We start from the raw sequence: 27419 nt of genomic DNA, 5'->3' as shown, positions 1-27419 counted from the left end.
ACGTGAAATTGAAATCTATAAATAAGCGGTGTCTGTTGAGGCTATCCTCAGTCAAGTTTAGCGTAATTCGTTCTTTTCTGCTTTGTTTGGTGGGCTATTATAATCTTCTAGTCTTTCTTCCCCAAAGATCAAGAACATGTCTTCTAATGGTGATCAATCGTCTGTTCTTAGCAAACCCAGATTGATTATCCAGAGGGTCATTCCCAATACTCAAAATGATGGTGATGGAGCTATTGTTAGAAGAAGCATTGGAAGGTGTTTTTTTTCCCCCTTCTCCCTTCTGTCTTATAATTTCACTGTTTTATCAGTTTTTCTCTGCTTCTTTGATTCATGAATTATGTATGTCAGATTCTGGGTTCTGTTTTCTTCCCTTTCCTTTTTCTGAAAACCTTTTAGGGTTTGGTGGGTGCCCATGGTCTTAATTTGATAATTTTATCATTTTTTGAACGCTAATCGTTTCTATGGGTTTTTTGACTTCAGTATGGAATTGAGGCGTTTGGATCCATTCCTCATGTTGGATGAGTTTGTTGGTAGGTTTTCTTCTTCTTTGGTTTAGCTATGTTTTTAGTTTCTATCGGAATATACAGAATCTCATAAATTTATTCGTCTGGATGGTTTTGCAGTTACTGTTCCTGCTGGATTCCCTGATCATCCTCATAGAGGTTTAAGAATCTCCACACAATTGGTGTCCATTGTTCTATTGTTTCGATTGCTTAATACATTTGTTCTCTATTCTTCATCTTCAATTACTAATTTAGTTCCTGTTCTTTCAGGTTTTGAGACTGTCACATACATGTTGGAGGTATGATTTCTTGGTTCCCAATTATGTTTTTTGAAAATCTGTTTGTGTGGATTTTGATTTGTGAGTAACTCAATTGTGGTGGTTTTTGGATTGCAGGGAGCTTTCACTCATCAAGATTTTGGAGGAAATAAGGGAACAATCAGAACTGGTGACGTACAGGTATCAATTTTGATTAATTACCAATCAGAGCTCTCCCCAAAATTAAAATTATTTGATTTATGTGTGTGATTCTTCATTCTTATATCATTTTCTGTTTTTCAGTGGATGACTGCTGGTAGGGGTATAGTGCATTCAGAGATGCCTGTTGGTGAAGGGGTCAACAGGGGTTTGCAGCTTTGGATCAATTTGTCATCTAAAGACAAAATGTAAGTAAAGGATCCTCATTAACTAATGTAAATTTTCTGTCTGTTTCTTATTGGTACTATAGTTGATCCACATTCAATCTCTGAAACCAAATTCAATCAATAAAATTCACAGGATTGAGCCAAAATACCAAGACTTGCTTAGGGAAGACATCAAGATAGCAGAGAAAGATGGGGTTGAGGTCAGAATTATTGCAGGAGAATGCATGGGTGTTAAGTCTCCAGTATTCACCAGGACACCAGCAATGTATCTTGATTTCACCCTGAAACCTGGAGCTGAGTGGCAGCAAAGCATACCTGAGTCATGGAATGCCTTTGTGTATGTGATTGAAGGAGAGGGTGTGTTTGGATCCTTGGACACCTCACCACAACATGCTCACCAGCTCTTGGTTTTGGGTTCAGGTGATGGGCTGTGTGTATGGAATAAGTCAAGCCAACAATTCAGATATGCTTTGATTGGAGGGCAGCCTCTGAATGAACCCGTTGCTCAGTATGGACCCTTTGTGATGAACACACAAGCTGAGATCCACAAGGCCTTTGAGGACTATCGTTTCCACAAGAATGGCTTTGAAAAGGCTAGGGATTGGAGTTCTCAATCAGTCTCCAATTAAAAAAAAAAAAAAGAGTGAACCATGTCAATAGGTTCTAAATTTGTGCTCCTGCCTATACAATTGAAAAGTAGGAAATAAAGGGCTGCTTCTATATCTTTCTATCCAACAAAAATTCAGTTTTAGTCATTAGAAAATTCTTCTACAAGTTCAATGATAGTAGTAATTATCAGCATTCTTTTTGTTTTGTATTGTTTGTTTTTTGTTTTTTTTGGTATGTACCATGTAGTAGAAACTATTTATATTGTGTTCTTTTAAAAGAAAAGTTCCTCATGAGTAAACTCAAATGGATCATCTCAAAGGCTACTAGAGTACTAGATTACTGTCTAAACAGTAATGAAAATAATATCATTGTTGAATTCATGTTGTGTTCCATTTCCCATTGTAACTTTCACTGCTCCCTGAAGAGCATCAGGTATTGGCTTTGGCTTTCTTGGTTTTAGGAGCAGTGTTTCATCTTTTTTTAGGCTTAGTTTGGTTTCCATTTTTGGGGGTGTGGTTGCTTGGGAAATACATTTACATGTAAAAAAATTCAACTGAAATAAAATCAAAATCCGACGGTGAGAGACTCTCAATCTTGCATGCTGAATTCTTCTCTGTCTCTGCTCGAAGTTCCAGCTTTAGTTCTCTTTCTCTACTTGAAAGCTCGGAAGCTTGGCTCTATGAGCAGGTACCAGGTTCAATTCTCTTTTACATTTTGATTCGATTTGAATCCAAAAGGGATAGGTTTCAATGTGAGTAAACCCCTGAATATGCTTAGCTGCCCATCGAGTCATTCCGATTCCTCAGGTTTTCCTTTATTGGGCTAAGATTGGGTTTCTTATTTGGTTGTCAAATTAGTTTTGGAATCCTTTGTTTGTAGAGCTCCTTGCGTGTGGGACTTGCAGTTTGCTTGATCAATTTTCAGTGCAATTTGTCCCACCTTTCATGTTATTGTCTGGTGTTGTATGAAATAATGTGATTTCTTGAGATTTTAGTGACTTCTCCAGTTCTCCAGCTTCTCTTGAATGTCTACTTTTCATGAATCAGCTTAAAGAATTCCTTGGAATATCTAAATCCTCACATTTTTTTTTTATTCCAAGGCCTCTTTGGATCATTGACTCAGTCACTTAGAAGCCTCCAGCCACATGACTGGAGTGCCCTTACTTTCTCTTCACATGGACAAACTTGACCTGTAAACAGACACAATTATAACCAAACACATTCACTTGTAAGAAATGATTTAGTGGCAAATGAAATACAAAATAAGTGGATGGAGAGGTCAAATCCAATATTGTAAGGAATGTACTGAATTTCACATATTCATACCATGCTGGATGGATTACTGACCATCCATCAAATGCTTGACCTTTACTAAGTTTGTGTATTGGCTACACTCATATGTTCTTCTCTTTTTCTTCTTTGAGCTTAGATTTGGTTTCTTAATTGGTTGTCGATTCGTTTTGGAATCCTAAGTTTTTAGAGCTCCTTCAATTTTAAGCAGAGATTCATCATCAACAATGTGACACTTTAACATGCTATTTATGGGTTTTATATGAAAGTAAACAGTTTTATCTTCCAAACTACAGTTATAGACCTTAATTTGATCAATAATAAGGCAGTACTCTTATTTAAAGCACAACAAATGTCACTCCCTGCGGCCCTCTTCTTCAACCCGCAACCGTCAAAACTCACCCCAGCGATCTGAAATTCAACCCTCACCCATCCCCATCCCTCCCCCCCCCCCCCCGCAAGTACACCACTTTCCTCTGTGATCTGAAAGTCTCCACCACCTCACGGCTCTACCTCTGCCCACAAGAACTCCACTTTCCTCTCCGTGAAAGTCTTCACCAACTCTGTCCCCCCCCCCTCCCCCATTTTTTTTGGGTAAATTACCGATCACCCCCTGGTTTTCAATCAAAACTCAGATCACCCCTTGGTTTTTGAAAAAACTCATCTGTCCCCCTCTAAAGTAACGGTGTTAACTAAAATCAAACCAAAAAGTGAAATGGCATATTTAATCTCAACCAAAATAAGATAAACAATGACATTTGAGGGATCCCCTTGAACTAGGCTCTGGTGGCGCACGATAAGATTTCTCGTTCATGTGGGTTAGGTCATGGCTTCTCCCCCTCCTAGGGAGAAGCACCCCCTGATCCCTCTACAGGAGTTGTCGCTGGTGGAGCCCAGGCTTATTCCTTCGCTGCTGCAGTGTCCAGGTCATTGGCAACCCACACTGTCGCGATCGAGGTGAAGAAGCCTACTTCATATTTTGGAGCTTCAACAGTTTTCTTCTCTAAAGAGGAGGTTGCTCTATCGGGGAGGGCTTTCTCGGCAGCGTTAATCGCGAAGTGCAGCCACGGTAGGCCATCTCTGTTCGCACTTCAGGAGCATCTGCAGAAGGTTTTTTCCTTGAAAGGGGATGTTGTCGTCTCCTCCCTGGACCCGCGACACGTCCTCCTATGATTCTCGAACACGGTAGACTACGTTACTGCTTGGCTGAAAGCACATACCTACATCCAGGGCTATCGTCTGAGATTCATGAAGTGGACTTCAGAATTTGTGTCTGGTTGGGAGTCTCCTTTGGCTCCCGTCTAGGTCTCTTTGCCGGGACTGCCACTCAATCTCTATCAGGGCAATTTTCTGGTGTCCATCACTGGAACTATAGGGCTCTTCTTAAAAGTCGATGGAGCCACGGCAAACTACACTCGCACAATCGAGGCAAGGTTCTGCATTGAAGTCGACCTGCAAACGACGCTTCCTTTGAAAATCTGGATTGGTTTTGGGGCATAGGGGTTCTACCAGAAGGTCGTCTACGACAAGATTCCTCCCTATTGTGTTGCCTGCTCCAAGGTAGGCCATTCGACAGAGGCTTGTAGAAAGGCATTACAGGGGATCAATGTTGAGGGGTCGAGGGCAACCGGAATTCAGGCAGTTCAGGGCACTACCCCTGCCGCGGTGGAACAGGGTGTTGTTGGAGCCAGAAACAATGAGGGATTCATTCCAAGGGGAGAGGGCCCCTCCAACAGCGGTGGCAAGGCGCCTGGGAAAAATGTTCAGGCAATCCCAAGGAGGCGGAGAAGACAAGTGGGGAGCTGGAAGACTGTGGAGCACCAGGGCATGGGCCCTCAGTTGGTATAAGAGGATACGCAGTGCGACTGCGATGGAAATGGTGGCAAATCACTAGTTGTGAATGGCCTGCAGGGAGACGTTGCTCGAACTGAGGCTACTGGCTCACTGGAAGTGTCCTCTGCCGAGGGGGCAGCACTAGTGATGGAAGAGGGTGAAATTCCAGCGGTGGGCGAGACTGCAACTGGCAGTATGGTGGTAGTTCCTTGTGGGGACAATGGCATTGGTGATGCTGTTTGCCTTATTACAGAGAAGGATTGTGTGTAGTCAGTTGGAGATTTTTCTATGCCTTTTTTTGAAGACTTTGAGGGGCCCATAAGGGCAAGGGATGATGGCCATGTGTCAAAGTAGGTTGCCCAGGCTGTGCCAAATTGAGAGGCAGTGCTGGAGAGTTTCAGGCGCTTTCACGCTACCATTACAGACAGGATCCGCAGGTCCTTCTAAAGGAATGGTGAGGACAACATGGAGACAGTGGCTACAGGTGTCTGCACTGGGAGACGGCTGCCCCCTCGGACTGTGTGCCTCAGCGCTACCTGTGTGTATAAGAGAAACAAAATTAGGAAGGCCAGGGGAGGACGGTTAGCGGTTCAGGCCCCTTCCCAACGTGTCACAAGATCCATGAGATCATTGAACTCTTCCCCCCAGGGTGCCAGATGAGTTATCTTTTCTGGAATGCGCGGGGCATAGGAAATAAGCCTACTTCTAGGCACCTGAAAGCTTTGATATGTCTGCATAGAGTTGATATTGTTGCCATGGCTGAGCCCAAGGCGAGGCAGATTATACGCCGGATTGGGATGGAATCGCTGCACACGTCTGATAGAATTTGGGTTTTCTGGAAGGCCACGGTTCAGGTTCGTGTGGTTGAGGAGCACCCCCAGTTTGTTTCTCTGGAGTGTGTGGATGCCAGTGGGGTTACGTTCATCTCCACCTTCGTCCATGGGTTATGCACAGTGATGGAGCGGAGGGAGATGTGGGAGACGCTGAAGCTTTTTTCGAGGGATAATTTTCTCCCTTGGGCGGTGGGTGGGGACTTTAATGCAGTGGTTTCCCTGTCCGAGAAAGCAGGAGGCAGGCCAACATGCTCGACATCGATAGAGGAGTTTGGGCTATTTGTGAGCTGCTTGGGGCTTATCGATGCAGGTTATATTGGAAATGTTTTTACTTGGTCGAATAACCAGGTAGGTGCAGGAAGGGTGCTTGCCAGACTTGATCGTTTCTTGGTCAATGCTGAATGGGTTAGGGCTTTTCCTAAGTGGGAGGTCGCTCACCTTAGCAGGACGTGCTTTGAGCATGCTCCTATTTGGCTATCTTTCACAGCTGTGGCCAATCGGGTGGGCTCTACTGTTAAATTTCAGCAAATGTGGTTGCTTCATCCAGGTTTTCAGGATTTTGTGCAAGGGGAGTGGGTTAAACCGGTAGTTGGCTTGCCCTTGTTTGTTTTGTACATGAAACTCAAGGGTCTTCGCAGTGCTCTCCGCAAATGGAACAAGGAGGTTTTTGGCAATGTGCACCAGAAGGTTAGGGATGCAGAAGACTCGGTGTGCAGGGCGGAGGCAGTGGTTGATATGGGTGCCAGTGATGAGGCCAGGGCAGCCCTTGGGGAGGCAAAGGAGGCTTTGCGGGGTGTGCTCCTTCAGGAGGAAATTTATTGGAGACAGAAATCCAGGGTAACCTGGTTGAAGGAAGGGGATCGCAAGACGAAGTTTTTTCACTCCATGGTCAATATCAGGAGAAAGCAGGCTTGTGTGAATAAAATAAAAGGGGGGGATGGTATGTGGATTACTGATTCTGAGGGGGTGTAGGCAAAGGCAGTGAGACACTTTTTCGAGATCTTCTCTTCCCAGGGATGCCAAGTTGATGATGATTTATTGGCGATGATTCCCAGGACTGTGTCGGAGGCGGATAACAATGCTCTTTTGTTGCCCCCATCTCTAGAGGAGGTAAAGGGGGCAGTCTTCTCTTTATCGAGCAATAGTGCACCGGGTCCAGACGGTTTCTCAGGGTACTTCTTCACAGCTTATTGGGAGGTGGTGGGCCAGGATGTCTGGGCAGCGGTTGTGGATTTTTTCAGGGGGGGAGCCCTCCCTAGGAGCTTCACTTCAGCCAACTTGGTTCTTATTCCCAAGAAGGACAACCCTGAGGTAATGGCTGATTTTCGCCCCATTAGTCTTTGCAACTTTTCCTACAAGATTATTGCCAAAATATTTGTTTCCAGGCTGGCAGGGCTTCTCCTGTCATTAGTGGCGGAGGAGCAGGGTGCTTTTGTGCAGGGTAGGTCTATCCACGACAACATATCCATTGTGCAGGAAATGGCTCAGGACTTGAATAGGAGGACTCGAGGGGACAATGTCATCCTCAAACTCGATATGGCAAAGGCCTATGACCGACTGGAATGGGAGCTCCTCTAGCGTGTTCTCTCTAGACTTGGGTTTTGTGACACATGGATTGCATTGATTAGGAAGACCATAGAGAATTGTTGGTTCTCAATAGTCATGGGTGGCAGCATGTCAAGGTTTTTCAAGTCTTCCAGGGGGTAAGGCAGGGGGATCCTTTATCCCCAACCCTCTTTATTTTGGCAGAGGAGGTGCTCAGCAGAGGCATCAGAAACTTATTTGAGGAGGGACATGGTTCTTATTATAGGCTCCCGAGAGGGTGGCTTGGCATTTCGCACTGTCTGTTTGCTGATGACACCATAATCTTCACCAGGGGTTTGAAGAGCTCTCTCAAACAGGTCATGGGGTTTATTAACAAATACGAAGGATTTTTGGGGTAGCTAGTAAATAGGTAGAAAAGCTGCTTCGTTTTGGGGGACAAGGTCTCTTTGGCTAGGGCTCACATGGTTGGGGTGGTAACTGGGTTCCCAAGGAGGTCTCTGCCAATCACCTACTTGGGGGCCCCTCTCCACTCTGGAAGGCTCAAAATTTGCTTCTTTGACAGCTTGGTGGAAAATGAAAAGGAATAGAGTGGCACGTTGGATGGGCAGGCTCTTGTCTTCTGGGGGACGGGTTATGCTCCTAAAGCATGTCCTAGCTTCTATCCCCATCCATGTACTCACTACACTGGACCCACCCAAGGCAGTGCTGTGGAGGTTGTATAGCATCTTTGCAGATTTTTTGTGGGGCAGCTCAGAGTGGGGAAAGCGCAGGCACTGGGTTTGTTGGAGAAAGGTCTGTAGGCCGCTCAAGGAAGGGGGGCTTGGAATCAGACTACTGGAGGATGTTGGTGTCTCGCTCAGGCTTAAGGGCCTTTGGAGAGTGCTTACGAACCATTCTCTATGGAGTGAGTTTTTCAGGGCCAAGTTCTTCAAGAACATCCATGTTGCTCTGGCTGGATCATATGGGACAGGTTCAAAGTCTTGGCATAACACATTGGCCTACAAGGGTTTCCTTTTAGAGAGAGCACGGTGGCTGATTGGTACTGGCAGGGTTTCTTTTTTGCTTGATAATTGGACGGAAGCTGGGCCTCTGATAGATTATGTGGATAACGGCCTTCTGGTGGACACGGGGTTGAGTGTGAAAGATGCTCTGGGGGAGGACGGTACCTGGAAACAGGAAATCTTTGACCTCATTGACTCTCCTGCCATCAAGGAAAGCATTATGATGGGGGGTTTTGCACTTACTAATAGGGATGATGTCCTGGCATGGTCCCCCTCGAGTGATGAGCGCTTTACCACCAAGTATGCGTGGAATGAGATTCGGAGTGTCTCGCCTACGGTGTCTTATGCGAAGTGGGTATGGAACTCTTCTGTTCCGATGAAAATTGCCTTCTTCTCATGGCAACTTCTAAACGGCAGGGTCCCTATGGACGAGGCGCTAATGTCAGTTGGAATACCCTTGGCCTCAAAATGTAATTGTTGTGGAAATCCTCGTTGCGAAACGATTGACCATTGCCTGCTTTATGGGGGTACGGCAGCCAAGGTGTGGGATTACTTTAAGCGGATTTTTGACATCCATTCTGCTCCTTCTCAGAATGTCAGAGGACGCATAGGGCAGTGGCTGAGCTTGGCACGCTTCAGTTTCCTTAGCGCTTACATCACAGGTGTTCTACCGTCCTTGGTGGTTTGGGAGCTATGGAAAGAGAGAAATAATAGAAGGCATGGTGAGAGCAGGTGCACATCGAGCTCCATCATAGCAGCCATTAAAGCCTGGGTGAAAGATATGCACATCCCCCCCCAAAATTGGCCGGTCAAGGTCTCTGAGAGAGGATCTTATTCTACAATGCTTTGGGCTAGTGCCTGCGGCCCCCAGGTTGAAACGCCCCGTGGCAGTTTATTGGTGCCCGCCTTTTGCTTTGGTTAAACTCAATGTAGATGGCGCTTGTAGGGGCAATCCGGGCTTGGGAGGTGGTGGAGGGGTCATAAGGGATCCGGATGGGGTGGTCCTAGCTGCTTTCTTGAACCACTATGGGGCTTGCACAAACTCGATTGTCGAGCTACGAGCCTTGAGAGATGGTCTTATGCTGTGTCGTGAACTTGGGTTCATGGACGTAACAGTTAATGTGGATTCTGCCTCTACGGCCAGGATGGTGTGTCAGGGGCGTTGCAGCCTTTGGAAAGGCTGGTACTGGTTCCATGAGATCTTGACTCTGGTTTCGTCAACCCGGTCCTGTGTCTCGTTTGCCTATCGGGAAAGTAATAGAGTGGCGGATTGGTTAGCTAACTTGGCCTACGATTCTGGGTCTTCTGTCACCTTTCAACAGGATGACTTGCCCACAAGTGTGTTTCAGGTTATTCTCCGTGAGGACAAGGAGGGTCTTCCGGTCATCAGAAAATAGGGTAGTCTCCCTATCTCTTGTCGGTTGTGTTGTGGAGAGGCCCTATGTGGGCAGCTCCGTGGGTTTGGGGAAGGTGGAATGTCCCCCCCGTGTATGCTCTTAGTCTTTTATTGATTATTAATAAAATTCTAGGGGCTGTCCTGGTCCCAAATAAGTTTGGGGTTAAAAAAAAAATGACATTTGAGGTACCCAATGTTTGTAGAAAATGCACTTTAGATACCCAAAGTTTTAAATTATATTTAAGATACCAATTTTGATATTTTTAATTATATCCCAAATCACCACCTACAACCACAACCGTCGCAGCCACCACCACCACCACCACCGTCACCCACCATTACCGCCGGTTCACCCGACCACCCTTGAACCCAAATTCCCAGAAGGCAAAAACTCCTGGAATATTCTAAGGAAAACGATCTCTCTTCTTGAACATATGGATTCTTCTTTATCCAAAGATCCCACTTTCACGGCAGCACTTGCTGCAGCCATCTTCAGAAGAATTAAATAGCAATCCGTAGCAGTAAAATGGTGATTGATTGTTTCTGTAGAGGAAAATTTTCTTGTATTTTGTTTTTGACCCTTTCTCTCTGAACTAGCCTCATCGATTTTGTGAACCAAGAATAAAATTTGTATGTTTCGGCATAACAAATCAAGAGAGAATTGATGATTTGAGGGCTGCCACACGCAGAATCTAAGAAGTCACCATCTGATATTATGGAAACCAGTCCCCAACTATGACATGCACTCTAAAGAAAGTATAAGCTATTAATGATTTGTTATGCCGAAACATACAAATTGATTCAAGGGAAAGAAACAGATTATACTCAAATAGATAACCTGGCATGCTCAAGAGGGGAGAATAAGAAAGATCCAGTAGCGGAGAATGAAAGGAGGGAAAACGAAAACCCAAATAGAGAAAATAATCAAAGAAATAACCTATAACCATTCTAGGGTTTCCACTTATGCAGCAGCTTGCAATTCTTCAACTCTCTTCTTCTGTTGTTACATCACTTATATAAAGAGACTTAAAAATTTCATTAAACCTCATCTATTTCATCTTTATGAAAGATTAAAGCATCAGAAACTTGATGGGGAGGTTCTCGTATCACCAACCCTTGACAAACAAACACTTAGCTGCCCATCTCTCCTAATTTTTATTTTTCCATTATCCATTTAAGGATTTGGGGGTTCTAATCGCAGCAAAAATGGGGTTATCAAAACCGCAATCAACACCGCAAATGGAATACACAATAGTGTGAGACTTATGGGCTTCTAAAGGTGAAAAAATGGTCAGCCTCGCAACAGTATCCCTATTCAAAATGTAAATGGACTTCTGCTTCTCGCAAGCAGCAATCATTACCACAAGGCTGTTGGGATCAATAGTCAGGTACTTCCCTGGAACAATGCGACAACAACCCGAGAGAGGGAGAGGAAGGGGGTTGTAGGTGGGGGTGGGGGAAGATGGTGGCGTGACGGCAACGTTGCGACGATGGGGAGATGAAGAAGACGAGAGGAAGAAAACCTCAATTGTGTTTTGGGGTTTTTAGATTTCAAGGGTAAAATAGTAACTATACATTGTCAAGGGTAGTTTAGAAATTTAAATTTATTTAATTGGTTGACATCATCACTTAACAGCATAAAACTAACGTTAGGGATTAATTTGTCATTTTGGGGGTCTAAATTAGGGAGTGATTTGAGTTTTTTCAAAAACCAAGGGGTGATCTGAGTTTCGATTGAAAACCAGGGGGTGATCGATAATTTACCCTTTTTTTTTTTTTGTTTATTCACTCAGCTTCGTGAGAGTCGTGACGATGATGTTCTAGTAATCTATACTTCCCACTGTTTGAGATGACGACAATGATGTCTTTGTTTAACTGCATCGGATAATGATGTTCTGATTTTTCTGTTCTCCTTATAAATGGCAGAGCATTCTCTGTGGGGAGCATACGGGCCACATGCACTGGCATCTTGGGGGTGGTCTTTTCTTCTTCCATGGGGTAGGACGGTCATTTCGCCCCCACTTTGTTTCAGTGTGACCCCTTGTCCCCCATAAAGGACTTCTCTCCTATATATAAGGGTGATGTTCTCTGCCCGAGAGCACACGGGGGTACAGGCTGCTCCCAGACACATGGGGTTGGACTTGGCGGTCATTTCATCCATTCAGGGGCAAGGCGGTCATTTTGCACACCCCCATGTGTCTGGGCGGATCATGCGCCCCCAGTGCAAAGAACATTAAACAATTACTGTTTCATTGGAGTACCAATTTTATTGTGCTAGATTTTTTAAAAAATATTATTATTATCTAGTCCATTTAATACCTGTATGTATCTATACCCCCCCCCTTTTTTTTGCCATTCCCAACTTACTAACTATGGTCTGAAGTCAAAAGGCTAGAGTATTTAATTAGTGTCTTCCCTTTCTTGTGTTTATTGACCTGTTCCAATATACGCATCCAAGTAGCCAAAATTGGGCTTGGTCGCGAAAGGAATCGAAATCGGAGTTAAACATGACAAGTTTTGACTCCTCGGATTTGCACAGATTCGACAGTGTCTAGGTCAAGTTGACATCGAGGAGGGGTAAGGTTGACATCGAGTGGCTGTCGATGAACAACACTCGACATCAAGGGAAATGGCTCAACTATCGATGTTTAAATTCTGAATGTCAAGGTAAGTTAGACAAGAAAGCTCTGCTCGGCAGTCAATTGAGAGATGTCGATGTCAATGGAAGGTAGGGTCGATGTCGATTCGGGGTCTTTGAGTGTCGACCTGGACTTCGATGTCGACAAGGAAGGAATGAGCTATTTGGGTTAGGTTCTGTGCTTGGTCAGGCTTGTTCCAAGGGGTCAGGGTTAAGGCTAGCCTTTACAGGGGATCTTGGAGGGCTTGGAGGTTCTGATTTGGGCTCCGGCAAAGGGTATAGATATCACACCCCAAATCCACCCCCTAGGAGGATCCGGCTAGTGACTCAGATATCCTACGATATCCAACAATCCTCTAGGATCCAAAAGCAATACTTATACATCACAAACCACACAAAAGGGTAAATAGATAATAAATGAATATCAGAGTGCAACGGAAGACTTGAACTACCCAAAAGATGGATTATATCATTTACAATAAAAATCCAACCTGTGTTATAATATATACATATCCATTTATGCTCAAAGAGTAAAATAACTTGATAATTACACTTCTGAAAGAAAGGAAATTAAAATAACCACAAGATCGTCATAGAATAACAAGATAAGGAAGATCTACAGTTCCAACAACAGCTTCATCACCCATTAGTAAACCAATACCTGCAAAATCATCTAAGAAAGGAGTTTCCTTGAGGGGTGAGCTCCATTGAGCCCAATGAATGAAATAAACCATGCAAGCAAGTGCAATAAATATGAATCATATATGCATGAGATTCAATTCTAATTTTTAATCCACCTAAAATCAATATCTAAGTCACTAGGTTGATGCTACTACTATAACAACTCGAGTAAGCAACCACGGCTTCTTCTATCATCACAGTAATTGCAAACCTCAATTATTACACAAGTTATGGTGTCACACAACTCATTGGCAAATCTCTGATAATCATAGTCAACCCTACCCTAGGCAGATGACAACTCCTCAGACAGTAGAGAGCTATGATTATCCAATACCTAAACCTCCGTTGGTAGCATACGGGTGTATCAATCCCTAACCACATGTTTATCTATATGGCATCGTATGAGTTGAGTGGTGCTATCCGCATCCTATTCTACGGGCCACCATACTCCTCATTTCCAAGTCAGCTACGACATCTATACTATCAAGCATCAACATGCATTCAACTAGTTCCATATACAAAATGAAAGACAATAATTTATTAAGTAAATTCTTCAAACAAGCAATAATGTTAAAGGTATTAAACAAGCATAACATGACAAGGAATTTATCAATCATGCATGTATGACATTCAAGATGTAATAAAAGAAACACTCAAAAAATTACAATGCTTATCCCACTCACCTTGTTTAAAACTTGGTTGTTCAATCGAATCGGTTCCTGAGTTGCTCCTTGACAAACATTGTCGTATAAGTGGTTCTATCCTACGTTGGTTGAACCAATTATGTAAGTTAAATTGTATTTGAGTGATGGAGGGGTCCTAGGGTGTACATAGGTTTAGGCTAGAATAGGTTTCAAATTCAAAACAGGGCTGACAGCAGCTCTGGTTGATAGGAGTGGTTAATCTACATCAACCAGAGAGAGTCAGTAGCTATTTGTTATTTTTCCTGAGAATGCATTCTCTGGTTGATGAGAGTGGTTGATAGGAAATCAACCAAAGTTAATCGACCAGACTCAGTAGTGCTTGAAATTTGAATGGAGTTCCAAGGGATTTGGCTTGGATTCTTCCAAATAACTTCAAGGATGATGATTACTCAACTCAAGCTATGAAATTGGTAACCTAATTTGGTCCATGGGATGAGGATTTGATAAATTGAAGATGGGATTGATCATCCATGGGGGTTTGGGTTTCAATTTCACCAATTCAGTCATGCATGGCTGGATATGGTTTCAGATGCTTCAAATTTGCATGAAGGATGAGAAATGGTTAGAATTTAGGCTAGAATAGCATTAGGTTTAGGTTAATGGGTTTAGATTGATTATGCATGAATGAATTGGGTTTCAAATTCAGCAATTCAACCATGCATGAGGCTAGATGATTTAATCTCATCCTAAAAAAAAATTTCACATAACCTTAGGTCTAGGAAGAATTCATAAGTGGGAGTTAGAGTGATAATTGAGGCATCATGAAAGGTTAGGGTTCCCAAAGTATAGATTTAACATGCATGACAATTGATTGATAAAAACCTAGCTTAGATCAGAATTGGAACTAAGTTCCAGACTTAGGAAGAGATTGAAGAAATAGATTAGAGCTTAGTTTAGGAGATTGCTTACCACGGGCCGAGCTAGGTAGATGGCTGCTCCAATTCAACTAGGGTTCTCCTTACACAAGCTGGAAATTTTGTAAAGGTATGGATTCAGTAGGGTTTCTATGTAGAGAACAATATTATGATGGAAGAGAGGGTGAGAGATGGGGAATCCCTACCTTAATTCAAAAATCTGGGCAGCAAGAGATGATCCAAATCTCTCTCTCTCTTGTTCCTTCTCTTCTTCCTCTTCCCCTTCTCCTCTTCTAACAATTTTGGCTGGAAGAAATGAATTCCAAAATGGGTTTGGTTTAAATAGAATGAGACTTACGGTTCGTTTGGCTAAGGGTCTAAATGCTCAAAATGCATTATTTCCCAATTCTAACGTACACGGGTTGATGAAATAGCAATCGATTATTTCATGAAGTGGGTGGAAGTTGAACCGCTGGCCACAATCATAGAGGCGTAAACAGAGAAGTTCTTCAGGCATTTGATAATTTTCATATTTGGTGTACCTCAGGTATTAGTCCCAGATAATGGAAAGGAATTTGCAAATCCGAAGTTCAAAGCTTTTTGTGATGAGCTGGAGATAGAGCACATGATGACTTCTGTGGGATACCCTAAGGCCAATGGGAAAACCAAGGTCACCAACAGAATGCTTCTCCAAGGCATCAAAAAGAGGTTAGACAAGGCAAAAGGGCTCTGGGCATCAAAGCTCCAAAGCATCTTATGGGCATACAGGACAACAACAAGAACACTACAGTAGACACACTCTTCATGTTGACCTATGGGTCAGAGGCGGTAGTTCTTGTGGAGATCAGGGTGATGACCAACAGGGTTTGATACTTTGATGAAAATTTCAATAAAGAAGCATAGCGGGCTAATTTGGACCTATTGGATGAAATATGAGACCAAACACAGCTCCAGATGATGGACTATCAGTAAAGAACCGCTAAATATTACAATGCACGAGTTAGAGAAAAAATACTCCTACTGGGGGACCTCGTATTAAGAAGGTTAGAAGTCTCAGACCCTACTAACTTAGGAATGCTTGCTCCCAATTTGGAAGGGCCCTACAAAGTTACCAGAGAGATCCGTCTTGGGTCATATCACCTGAAAACTTTTTTTTGGGGGGGGGGGGGGGGGAGAAGGATTGATAGAGCATGGAACTCGGAAAATCTGCAAAAGTATTACCAGTGACCAGTTCTAACTCGCCTCACCACGAACGGTTAGTTTTTTACATTATTTCTTTAGATTATTTCTTAAAGTTCTTTTCACTTGCTTTCATTCATCTTGTATTTTTTCAACAAGAATCGATAAAGTTGTAGATTTCTTTATCAAAAATTTGTCAAGTCATGTGCATACGCAAGACCTCTTACTAGAGGCACCACAACTCATAAGACCTCTAAGTTGAGGTACCACATCTTATAAGACCCCTAAGTCGAGGCATCTCATAAGACCTCTAAGTCCAGGCACCTAACAAGACCTCTAAGTCAAGGCGCCTCATAAGCCCTCTAAGTTGAGGCACCTCGTAAGATCTCTAAGTCGAGGCACCTCATAAGCCCTCTAAATTGAGGCACCTTGTAAGCCTTCCCGTGTAGAGATAACTTGACAAAAAGATATACAAAACTTTGCAAAAATAAAATACGAGCACATGGCAGGAATAACAAATATTTTCATTATAATATGGGGTAAACCCCGCAGATCATTATAGAAGGAAGATGAAAAACATAAAGGTAAAACATCTCCTAAAATGACCATCGTAACGGATTTTGTAGATCAACTTCCTCGCAATAGAGGCTTGGCGAGTGGCGAGTGACGGTGGTGTAGTCCAGTACCTTGGAGCAGGATGAATCAACCAGCAAAGTGCTCGTTGATGAACGATCTCCATAACGGATTTTTTTCTCTCCTGAAGAGACCTCAACATACCCGAGGAGGTCCACTATGCTACAAAAATCTATCACCGCCACAAGGAGAGCTAAAAGAGAGGCATCTCTGACCATCGTTGGGGAAAAGAGCAGCAAAGACCAGACCCCAAGTCATAGGATTTGGTATATAGGATTAAGAATCATACGAGCATCCTACAACTCATCAGTATCCCCCTTAGGTCAGAGGAAGAATCCCACTCCACCTGAAGCTGAAAAGAATGGCCGCAAGAAGAAAAGGAGCCAACCTCTGGACTCATCTAGTCCTTCTCCATGACCCAGAAGGCGGCTAAAAAATGCAAGCATCACCTTGACAACTAGAATGCCATTTGGGAGAAGGACATTGGAATGATCTATGAACAACAAACTGACATGTCCAAAGAACAACCACATGATAACACCATTGCTCGAAAAATGCCCCTGAAACTAGCACCAACGGTGAGGTAACTCTCAGAGTCTTGGCCACTCCAACATCAAGGCTGCATGGTCAAGGCAATGAGCTCTAAGCATGGTTGGGTCTAGAAGGAGGGAAGAAAGGTCTTGCCAAAGGTCCATGACCTCCGGGTAAAAGGATCCCGTAAGAAGAACAAAGAAGGCTTAGCAGCAATTAGCCAAGAAGACAGAGGAAGCACACCCCTTATAAAGTGATGTCAATGGTTAAGATATATTCCAAGTGGATGCACGAGATCAAGTAACTATTCATTCCTGAGAGGACTCCTTAGTTCCCAAGAAAGTGGGTTAAGTGGTGTCATCTTAACGGTCGAATTTGAATGGACGTGACATTGGAAAGACACCATTAGGACCTAATAAAAGCATCAAACCAAGTACGGTGAATATTTATAATGTCGTCCAAAGTGGTCAAACCTGGCTTTAACTTCCGAATATAGATCTCAGGAATAGCCAACGCAGTACTGGGGAACATCTAGTTCAGGCAAGTTGCGACCCCAAAGAAAATACCTTAAAGATGCGACGACCTAATCTAGGCAAGAAGTTATGATTCATAAGAAAGACCTCCCAAAGAACTTAGAGGCATGACAACCTAAGCTAGGCGGAAAGTCATGATTCAACAAAGGACATTTGAGCTACAAGAAAACACAATACAAGAGAAAAGTCAGCAAAAAATATACAAGTTTCATTTGAGATCTTTCAATTTACAGAGCGAAGAAGAAGAAGATAACATCTAAAACAAAAAGAAAGAAAATAAGAAAAAGTGAGAAAGGATAAAATTATTTAATTTTTAATTCAGGAAGAATTACATTGGGCAGATTTGTGGTTGGGGGAAGATCTTGGACTCCGGCTCTGCTAATAGTTTTGGGCCTAGTCATAGAGCTCTTAATAGGATCCTCGTCAAAAGATTCGATGACCTGTAGGACCTCGACAGCCTTCCTATTCTCGGTAGTAGATTACGGGACTATGGATTCCTCGATGGGCACTCCTAGGCCATCAAAATTAAAACCGGGCACCTTTTCTCAGACAAACAAGACGACGAGGTGTAGGTGTTAAAGCTGGCTTCATACATATCCTCCTCAAAGTCTTGAGAAGCTTTATAATCTGCGATAACTTGGGCCAAAGCAGCCTCCTTCTTATCTATGGTCTTGGCCTCCACCTTTGAAATAGCAAGGGCATTGTCAGTTTCAGCCTCAACCTCAGCTAACTTGTCCTCTAACGCCTTCAGTCGGTCCTTAGCCTTAGCCGCCCTCTCATCAAAATAATGTTTGGGCTCATCCAAGTGCTTCAATGCGGTCTCGAGCTTATGGTTCTCAATTAGCAGCTCATTCCCAGCCTTCCGCAGCTTGGCCAACTTAGACTCCTTGGACTTCATCACGTCCTCTAACTGCCATTGAAGTCTTTTATTATCAAGCTCTAATGAACGATAGGGGCACGAGGTATGCTCAAACTAGTCGAAGACCTCGGCAGTATGAACAATGAATTGAGAAAGCAAGTATTAGGTGTGAGGATCCGTTCCCGCCGCACCGCAACGCGTAGGGTATACTACTCGATTGGAGAGAGGGAGAAGGAAGGCCTCTCGTTGTCAATTTATCAAGGGATGGGGGTGATGTAATCATATGAAATGGAGTCAGCACCTAGGATTAGGGCCTAGGACCCAATTGGTGCAGGCCTGTGAAAGGCTACGAGATTTCGTTTGGTCTGGTCATAGATTTGGGGCAAGTGGTCAGGTTACGAGAGTAGGAAGCTGTTAGGCACCCACCTCGCCCAGGTAAATCGATCTTTCTACTAGATGTTTGTTTTTGAATGTTTTCCCTTTATGAATGTCCAATACCCACATACATGGCTAAATACTGATGCACAAACTGTTTAAATAGATTAAACTATGTTATACTAACTACTATGTACAATACAATGGAATACTTGAGAGTCTACATTGTTCCAAAATTAAAGGTTAATTGTAGAAATGTATACCTGTACACTTTAAACCAATGCAACTATGGAAAATGCAATGCGAAAGACGTCCCTCGGCTCAGGTGGAGGCAAATGACTGACTTTGTCCTCTGTCAGACAGAGTAACGACTTACAAGTGTTGAATCTTTGAGTCTTGGACAAAATAACGACGTCGCGAGGTTTTAGGACCTGGATTCCCGATTCTTGGACAGAATGGCTACGCCATAGGGGATTTTTGTGGATCGGACAAAAATGGGTCAAAAAATCAGGTTCAGATCATCGGACTTTAGACAAGGGAACAACGCTTGAAGGCTCGGAATCGGGATGGGGGAAGGCCCCGAAATAAAGCGAATGCAAAAAAGGCCAAAAACTGAACTCTGGAGGGATTCCCCTCTCCCAAAAACTTGGATGGTGTAAATGAGGGGGAGGGGTCTATTTATAGGCAAAAATGGGCCCCGCAATGCCATCGTGCGTGTCAGGGCCGTATGGCAGTGCTGCGCGATTCTGTGACACTGTACGGCTGGGCCACGCGATTCTGCGATGCCGCACGGTGAGGCCGCGTGTGTGCCACCACGTCATGCTGCAGTGGCGCATGCAGAGCTTCTGAGCGAGTGGCACATGCTTTGCAGAGTCATGAACATTCATGGCATTTCTGCTATTACGGCGATGGGGGACGGGTTTTTGGGGACATCGGCAGTCATTTACATCTGATTATCGTCATTGCCACAGGGGTAACAAAATTCAGCGTCTACAGCTTGCTCCTCTTTGGCCGAGGCCTGTGCCAACAGCCGAAGGGCAAAGATAAAAGATCGTCTGATTTTGTCACCAGGAGCATGTATTGCCGCCACTTTGCTCATAGGTGGCAGAGTGCGATAAAACCATGTCTTGGTAAACCATTTGAAAACCAATGAAAATCAAGATTCAGTAAAAACCTATTAATTTAGGCATTTTAGTCAATGGGACAACGGGTGATCTTTTACAAAGATCGACGATGAAGGGCGACCTCGAAGATCAGATGACAACGAGCGATCATGTAGAGATTGGACAACAATGGGTGATCTCAAAGATCAGATGGCAATGGGTGATCAAGCAAAGATCAAATGACAATGGCTGATCTCAAAGATAGGATGGCAATGGGTGATCAAGCAAAGATCATATGACAATGGGTGATCTTGAAGATCGAACGACAACGGGCGATCATGCAAATATCGGATGATAATGGGCGATCGAGCAAAGATTAGACGGCAATAGGTGATCCAGCAAAGATTGGATGACATGGACGATCAAACAAAGATCTGATGGCAATTGGCAATCAAACAAAAATTGGATGATAATGGGTGATCTCAAAGATCGGACGGCAACGAGTGTTCAAGCAAAGATCGTATGACAATGGGCGATCAAGCTAATGTCAAAGATCGGAAGACAACGGGTGATCTTACTGAAAGCGAAGATTAGACGACAAAGGGCAATCAAGCCAATGACAAAGATCGGATGACAACAGGTGATCTTACTAAAAGCAAAGATCATAAGACAACGGGTTATCGGGTTATATGCGAAGATTAGAATGACAACAGGTGATCGGCCTATACACGAGTATAGCAGAGATCGGGATGACAACGGGTGACCAAGTATGGCATAAATCAAGCAATAGGAGATCAAGCTATACGCGAGTATAGCCTTGATCAAACAATGGGAGATCGAGCTATACATGGGTATAGCATAGACCAGACAACGGGAGATCAAGCTCTATGCGGGTATAGCATTGACCAGACAACAGGAGATCGAGCTATACATGAGTATGGCATAGATCAAACAATGGGAGATCGAGCTATACACAAGTATGGCATAAATCAAACAATGAGAAATCGAGCTATACGTGGGTATAGCATAGATCAGACAATGGGAGATCGGGTGATGGGAGATCAAGCTATACACAGGTGTAGCATAGATCAGACAAGGGGAGATCGAGCTATACATTAGCATAGCGGAGATCAAACAACGAGTGATCTAGCTATACGTGAGTATAGTGGGGTTTAGAAGGATCAAATTGCATGAGAGTGCGGAATTCATTAAAAAGTGTACAGTTATTCATAACAATAGGACCATGTATGACTAAAAGATCAAATCATTCACGAATTCAGCAGTGATCGGATAATCAGATTGCACGCGAGTATAGAAGAGATTAGAGGTTTGGTCCAGCCATAACGTGAGTGTGGTAGGAACCAAATGATATGAGATTAGGTTGTACACGAGTTCAATGATGATTAAATGAATAAGTTGCATGCGAGTACACCAAAAATCAAAGTTTAGACAACATACAATTGTTATAATCAAAGCACTGAACGATACATATGTTAATGCAATCTTATGCATGCAAAACCATGATGAAAATTGAAATGCAATCTGATATGTGTACCATGAGAAGTCAAGTAGTGTGTGGGTACTACGGTGGCAAAGACATAATCTAAAGTACAACAATAAAAACAGTCCTATGCAAAAGGAATTTTTTTTTTAATAAAGAGATGAAACAATTAATTCTATGCAAATGCTTATCATCATAGATGCTTACCAGATATCCTTCATTTTTGTATTGCACAACACATGTTCTTCACAAATGGTTAGTGCACACTTGTGATGGCATCACCAAAAACCTAGGTAGAGACAGTCTGGGAGTCACTCAAACATTTTCCATGATTGTGATTCACACAATTTTTATCATGATTCTTTTTTAAAGCACATTTTTTTCTTCATGGTTTTTCTTAAACACGTCTTTTTTTTTTATTTTTTATTTTATATATATATTGTATAACACTTTCTCATGTTACCCTTCCTGACAAGTGTGGTGCTACGAGGTACTGGGGATCCAGGCTCCTACCTCACCAAATGTAGAAGCTCTTTATATACCGAGAACAACATGATGGGAGTTAGGGAGGATTGTTACCCTTATAGAGAAGCAGGTGTGCCTTCAGCTTAACGTCTTGACTATTAAGTTGTTAATGTCCTCCCCTTTCTTGCCATTTATTGCTTATGTGTTATTTTGACCATCCCTTCTTCACAATATTTTTTAGATCAAATGGCAGCCTTATGATGAGGAGCATGCGGGCGAGGAGGCTGACGAGGATGAGTATGCCTATGTCTTTGCACTTACTCAGAGGAGAATTTTGTTTGAGGGCCTGACTAGTAGCAAGTCTACTTAGGGGAACGGGTCATTCTTCAGTGGTCCATTGCTCAGATGGTGCTTCAGCCTCTTCCTCCCCTTGATGATGAGGACTACTGGACGTAGCTCTTCATCTTCCAGATCACTTTTTGTTATCACAAGAGTGGTTACCATAGAATTCTTTCGCTAGGAGTCAAGGATTGCTTTCTCCATTTTCAAGACAGTAATTGCATTTTTGACTCTTCGTAGGATCCTAGACAAAGCTTATTATCTTTCATCAAGCTGTTTGAGAAGCTGATAATGTTCTGGATGCAGTGGATCAGTAGGTACCATTTGCTGGATCATCTCAAAGGTTTTTCTTGCCAGTTTTTAAAATTCTATTGCTTCAGATAGGGACCCATAATGTTCAGTTCCGAGTCCACCTTCTGAACCAGAACCTTCAGAAAAATCTTCTTCTTCCTCACTAGAGATCATTGGGTGGATATTCTTCATGGGGTCTCTTACTTGCTCATTCACATTGATCTTGTTGAGGAAGAATCAACTATGTGCTTGCATCCACCCATAATACTCCTTACTTCCTTGATCTGGAGATGTCGGGTGGCTTTCGCACAAATCCAAGTGAACACTAGGGTGACTGAGTCTTCCAATTCTCTCATGACTCAAGGTAATGGCCATTTTCCATTTGCCAGGTGTTGTTGCTGCAATTCTTCTTGATACCTTCTATCTGAAGGGGCTATTTCAAAAAGCATTGGTGAATCTTTTCAACCATTTCAAGGATTCTCCTTGCTTTGAATGAGAGGTACCAAGCTCCTAGTCCACAGATCTCCGCATACTTGTTGGTAGGAGGCTCTATCTCCATTTTAGAGACTTCACTAGATACTTCAATTCCAGTGTCTTCATTCATTACTTCGTCGTTCAGATTTTCACTAGACATTTCCTCATTTGAATTTTCATCGGATGCTTCATCACTTGAATTACCCTCTTCTTCTCTACTGCTATCAATAGAGTGGATTCCTTCTGTTGGATCTAAGTACGGATCTCCAGTGTTGATATTACCAACCTAGGTTTCCCGTTCCTCCCCCATCCTTGGGGGTCCAGAATACGGCTAGTTATCTGAATACAACATGGGATCTTGAGGGAGTTTCCCAAATAAGTCCTTTGCTAGGGCATAATTTAACCAGGCCATGTTCCTTAGCTCGTGCAACGTCCTCTGGAGAAATTTTTTTTCCACCGGTGATTCTATCCTCTCACATTATTCTGCCAAGTGACCGCATCCCATGTTTGGAAAGTTAAAGGTAGCTTTATATAAGATGTCGTGAGTCATGGACGTTATCTCAAGGATGTCTTGCCTTTGATAGAAAATGCTCATGTTCTACTTGTCTTGGTCTTTCCTTTTGACAAACCAGATTTTCCTTGGATCTGCTGGGGATCCTTCTTCTTCATCACTGCTTCCTCCTTTACCACCTCCTTGATAGATAACTTGGATGAGACTGGTCAGGTTTGTTTCATCGTCGTCTACTCCAATGTTGTATACCCATCCTACAGTCCTTGTTGTAGATTTAACGAAGAACTCATCTTCAGAATGTGACTCAACATCTTCTTTTTCACTGTCCTTGGCATCTCCACCTATTTAGATTAGGAAGGTTTCCTCTGATAGGAATTCATATGACACTTTAAAGGATTGTAGTCGAGATTACGCAGAGGAGATGGAGACGAATGGAGTCTGTGGGACTTCATCCTAGTCCATCGACCGTGGCTCAGATATAACATAAAGTAAAAACTACTAAGTAAAGGGTTACCTCAACCTTAGTAGGAGTATACGCTACCTTCCACCCTTGAAGCCTGAAGCTAGATGTGGTAGAGGAGCTTAAGTGTGTGAGCTTGTGATGAATAGATGCTTATAATCAATGAATGCTCACTTGAGGCCATAGCACTTAGAACTTTTAGTAAAGTCTCTTAATGATGGTGATTGGTATTAATTTGAGCTTAAACAGGTGCCTATTTATAGGCTAGGCAGTTCAATTTAATTAATGATCTGTCTTAAGATCGGATTCAAAAGACAAAGCTAATCCAGTATGCTGTTTCCCAATCCAGTATACCGAATCATCAAATTACTTAAAATATAGCCTTTGACTCAACGGTCAAATCCCAATGGTCATTATTGGATTCGGTATGCTGGATCATTGGTTTGTAATGATATTTTGATCCGGTATACCAGATCCAGATCCAGAGCATTCCGTTTACTCTCTGTGACTTGTATCTCTGGGATTTATAAGATTCAGTATGCCGTTTTTAGATCCAGTATACCGAATCAACAGTTTTACTGAATTACTACAAGTCCTTGGAAGGACTGATTTGGGATGATTCCAATTGGCATAGGCACATGGATTTGGGTCATTTTTAACCTCCTAAGGTCTTTCTTTATGTATGCATGCGTGTGTGTGTGTGATACATTAATTTAGACCTTAATACATCTTTACAATTTTAATACAATTCCAACGCTTCAAAAGTACTTCAAGTCTTGGTCTCCATAGCTTTGCTTGAGTATTTTCTTCCATGAATCATTGAAGTGCTTGTGTATAAAATCTTGAGATTAGGTGCTCTCCCTCACTTGTTGCCATGCTCTTGTAAAGGGCTTCTTATGCATCTAGAACAAGAGTTAATACACATTTGGTTTATTTGTTATCATCAAAACCATGATATGAAGGAGTATGTGAGGTCCTTTCCTCAACAATGCTGGTTTCCTATTCTGAGTAGGATATAGATGGTAAGTGTTTGATTTGGAGGTCTTTGCATGGGGAGCCCTGACATGGCGTTTAGGTCTAGCTCATCCATACAATCTGGGATCTTTGTTGTCCATGTGTCACATCCTGAGTGGTCGGTTCATTTTACATGTATCACTGGCCCCCCACTCCCTTAACTTTGATATGAGCTGCGGGAGTAACTTCACAAGTTTTGTTTGATCTGCTCTGGATACTTTGTTAGGTCATAAGTATGGAGTTTGTGGAATGACAGTTGTTTTGGGAATCTGCAAAGCTTCCAGCGCAAGTCGTTAAAGCATTTCAAATTTGAGGGACTCTTATTTTTTGCACCTGTCACCTCCGCACGCTTCCACTTCTTCTCAGGGAGTCGAAGGGTTGTCGACACTTTGCTTTGTTTCTGTGAAATCCAGAGTTCTTTGCATATGAGCTTCAGATGTGGGTGCATCTAGACCGTTGAGCATGTTATATAATGAGGTTTGTGTACCATTTCATTTCTACGCTTTGTCTTCTCCATCTTCTTTAAGTTTTTGGGTTTTTCTTCTTTCGAAGGTCGTCAAGTCGTTTTCTTGGTTTCAGTAGATCTTGGTTAAAGTATCCAAGTCTATTTCCCTCGTTCTTTTCCACTCAACCAGTAAGTCTCTCTTTGCTCTTTGTCTTGCACTTCATGATGGTTGGTTCTAGCGAGTTATCTTCAAATAAAAAACTGGGTAAGGGTATCCTTGGACGTATTCACAGTATGGCCTCAGAATTTGATTCCGAAAGACTCAATCTCTCTCTTCCTCTCCTTCTGGTGGCCCTATTGCTCATGTTCTTGGGGGTTCTAGACCCACTTTTTCAAAGAAAATATCTTCTTTGAGCTTGCCGACTTGAGGAGGCCCCCTTTATACTCATGGGGTTCAGCAGGAGGACAAGTACGGGAAGCTTGTGGTTACCTCCAGCAAGCATCCCCTAGATGAGTCTTCCCGCATAGGAGGTTCGCATTAATGAGTCAATGCTTGAGTTTTTCAAGGTGATCGAGGAGCTCCTTTTGAAGGGTCGTCTGGACAGAGATGCAGTGCAAACTTGGGAGCCGGATGACGTGAAACTAGTCCAAAGGGCTTTCCAAACATTGGCCTTGGTAAGCCTGTTTTAATTGCCTTTGTTTTTTTTTTCTTGAATGTAACTAACCTAATGTAGATGCTGAATTTTGTCGCCCCCCGATAATGACGACAATCAGATGCAAATGGCTGATGATGTCCCTAGAAACCCGCCCCCCATTGCCGCAAGAGCAAAAACACCGTGAATATTCATGACCTCTACAAAGCGTGCACCATGCCCATGGTAGCACCATGCGCATGGTAGCTCCGCACGCGCAACACTACAGCCTGACGTGGCGGCACACTCGCAGCCCTGCCGCGTGACACCGTAGAATTGTGCACCCACTCCGTGGTACTACCATGCGGTGCCGTGGGTTCCGTGCGGCCCTGACACGTCTGGCGGCGTTACGGGGCCCATTTTGCTTATAAATAGACTCTCTCCCCGTCATATGCATCATCCAAGTTTTTGGGAGAGGGGAATCCCTCCAGAGCCTAGCTTTCGATCTTTTTTCCATTTCCTTTGTTTCAGGGCCTTCCCCCATCCCAGTTCCGAGCCTTCGAGCCTTATTCCCTAGTCTAAAGTCCGGTGACCCGAACCCGATTGTTCGACCCATTTTCGCTCGATCCTCCGAAATCCCCTATGGCGTAGCCATTTTGTCTGAGAAATGACAATCCAGCTCCCAAAACCTCACGACACCGTTATTCTATCCAAAACCCAAAGATTCAATACTTGTAAGCCATTACTATGTCCGACAGAGGACAAAGTCAACAGGAGAAAAAGAATATAATAGAACTTGCATGTATGATTCTGCCAAGAAAATGTTTGATAAACTTGTTGTTACTTATGAAGGAACCACTGAAGTCAAACAATCCAAAATTGATATGTTAGTGAATGAATATGAACTGTTCAAAATGAAAAATGATGAAGATATTTATGCTATGTTTACTAGAGTTACTAACATTATCAATAAGTTGAAAGGCTTAGGTAAAGTCTATACGAATGGAAAAAATGTGAGAAAGATCTTGAGATCCCTTTCTAAGAAATGGAGACCCAAATCAACGGCCATCAAGGAGTCAAAGGATATAAAGAAATTAAGTCTTGATGAGTTATTGGGATCTTTTCAAACTCATGAAAGGGAATTCAAGCAAGATGCCAAAGAAGATGAACCAAAAGATTCAAAGAAGAAGATTGTGGCTTTCAAATCATACTATAAAATAAGTGACGATGAAGAAGAATTCTTTGATGATGAGATTGCATATCTCTCAAAGAAGTTTTCAAGGTTTCTGAAGAACAAGAGCAAAACCTCATTCAACAAGAGGAGATTCTCTAAGGACCAAAAAGGTAAGAATATTTCTAAAGAAAATATTGATTCTTCTTCAAAAGATATTGTTTGTTTTGAATGTAGAAAATCATGGTACTTCAAAGGAGATTGTCCAAAATTGAAGAAATATAAAAAGGCATACAAAGTCGAACAAACATTCGATTAAAGTGATGAAGAGGAAGAAGATGAGAAATTTCAAGAAACAGAGCAAACTAATTTAG

General features: G+C 42.9%; 1 protein-coding gene across 1 annotated transcript; it reads left to right on the top strand.

The window, feature by feature from the left end:
- On the top strand, window positions 1-27419 carry LOC122659393 (pirin-like protein). The gene is made up of 9 exons (XM_043854505.1): window positions 1-255; window positions 481-530; window positions 624-662; window positions 774-802; window positions 899-961; window positions 1064-1167; window positions 1280-1763; window positions 26366-26371; window positions 27381-27419. Exons 1-9 carry the CDS (start codon window positions 137-139, stop codon window positions 27417-27419), a joined length of 933 nt encoding a protein of 310 aa, XP_043710440.1. The 5' UTR covers window positions 1-136.

Source organism: Telopea speciosissima, chromosome 4, assembly GCF_018873765.1.
Source record: "Telopea speciosissima isolate NSW1024214 ecotype Mountain lineage chromosome 4, Tspe_v1, whole genome shotgun sequence".
NCBI classification, from domain to species: domain Eukaryota; kingdom Viridiplantae; phylum Streptophyta; class Magnoliopsida; order Proteales; family Proteaceae; genus Telopea; species Telopea speciosissima.
Note: the sequence above shows the minus strand (reverse complement) of the source record. Positions and strands in the feature narration are given on the sequence as shown.

What these genes read in the sequence shown, in the direction of transcription:
- LOC122659393 (XM_043854505.1), top strand. Translation starts at nt 137, where the DNA reads ATGTCTTCTAATGGTGATCAATCGTCTGTTCTTAGCAAACCCAGATTG. An exon ending in CCCTGATCATCCTCATAGAG is followed by an intron (nt 663 to 773) that starts GTTTAAGAATCT and finishes CTGTTCTTTCAG; the next exon opens with GTTTTGAGACTGTCACATAC. An exon ending in TTGTCATCTAAAGACAAAAT is followed by an intron (nt 1,168 to 1,279) that starts GTAAGTAAAGGA and finishes TAAAATTCACAG; the next exon opens with GATTGAGCCAAAATACCAAG.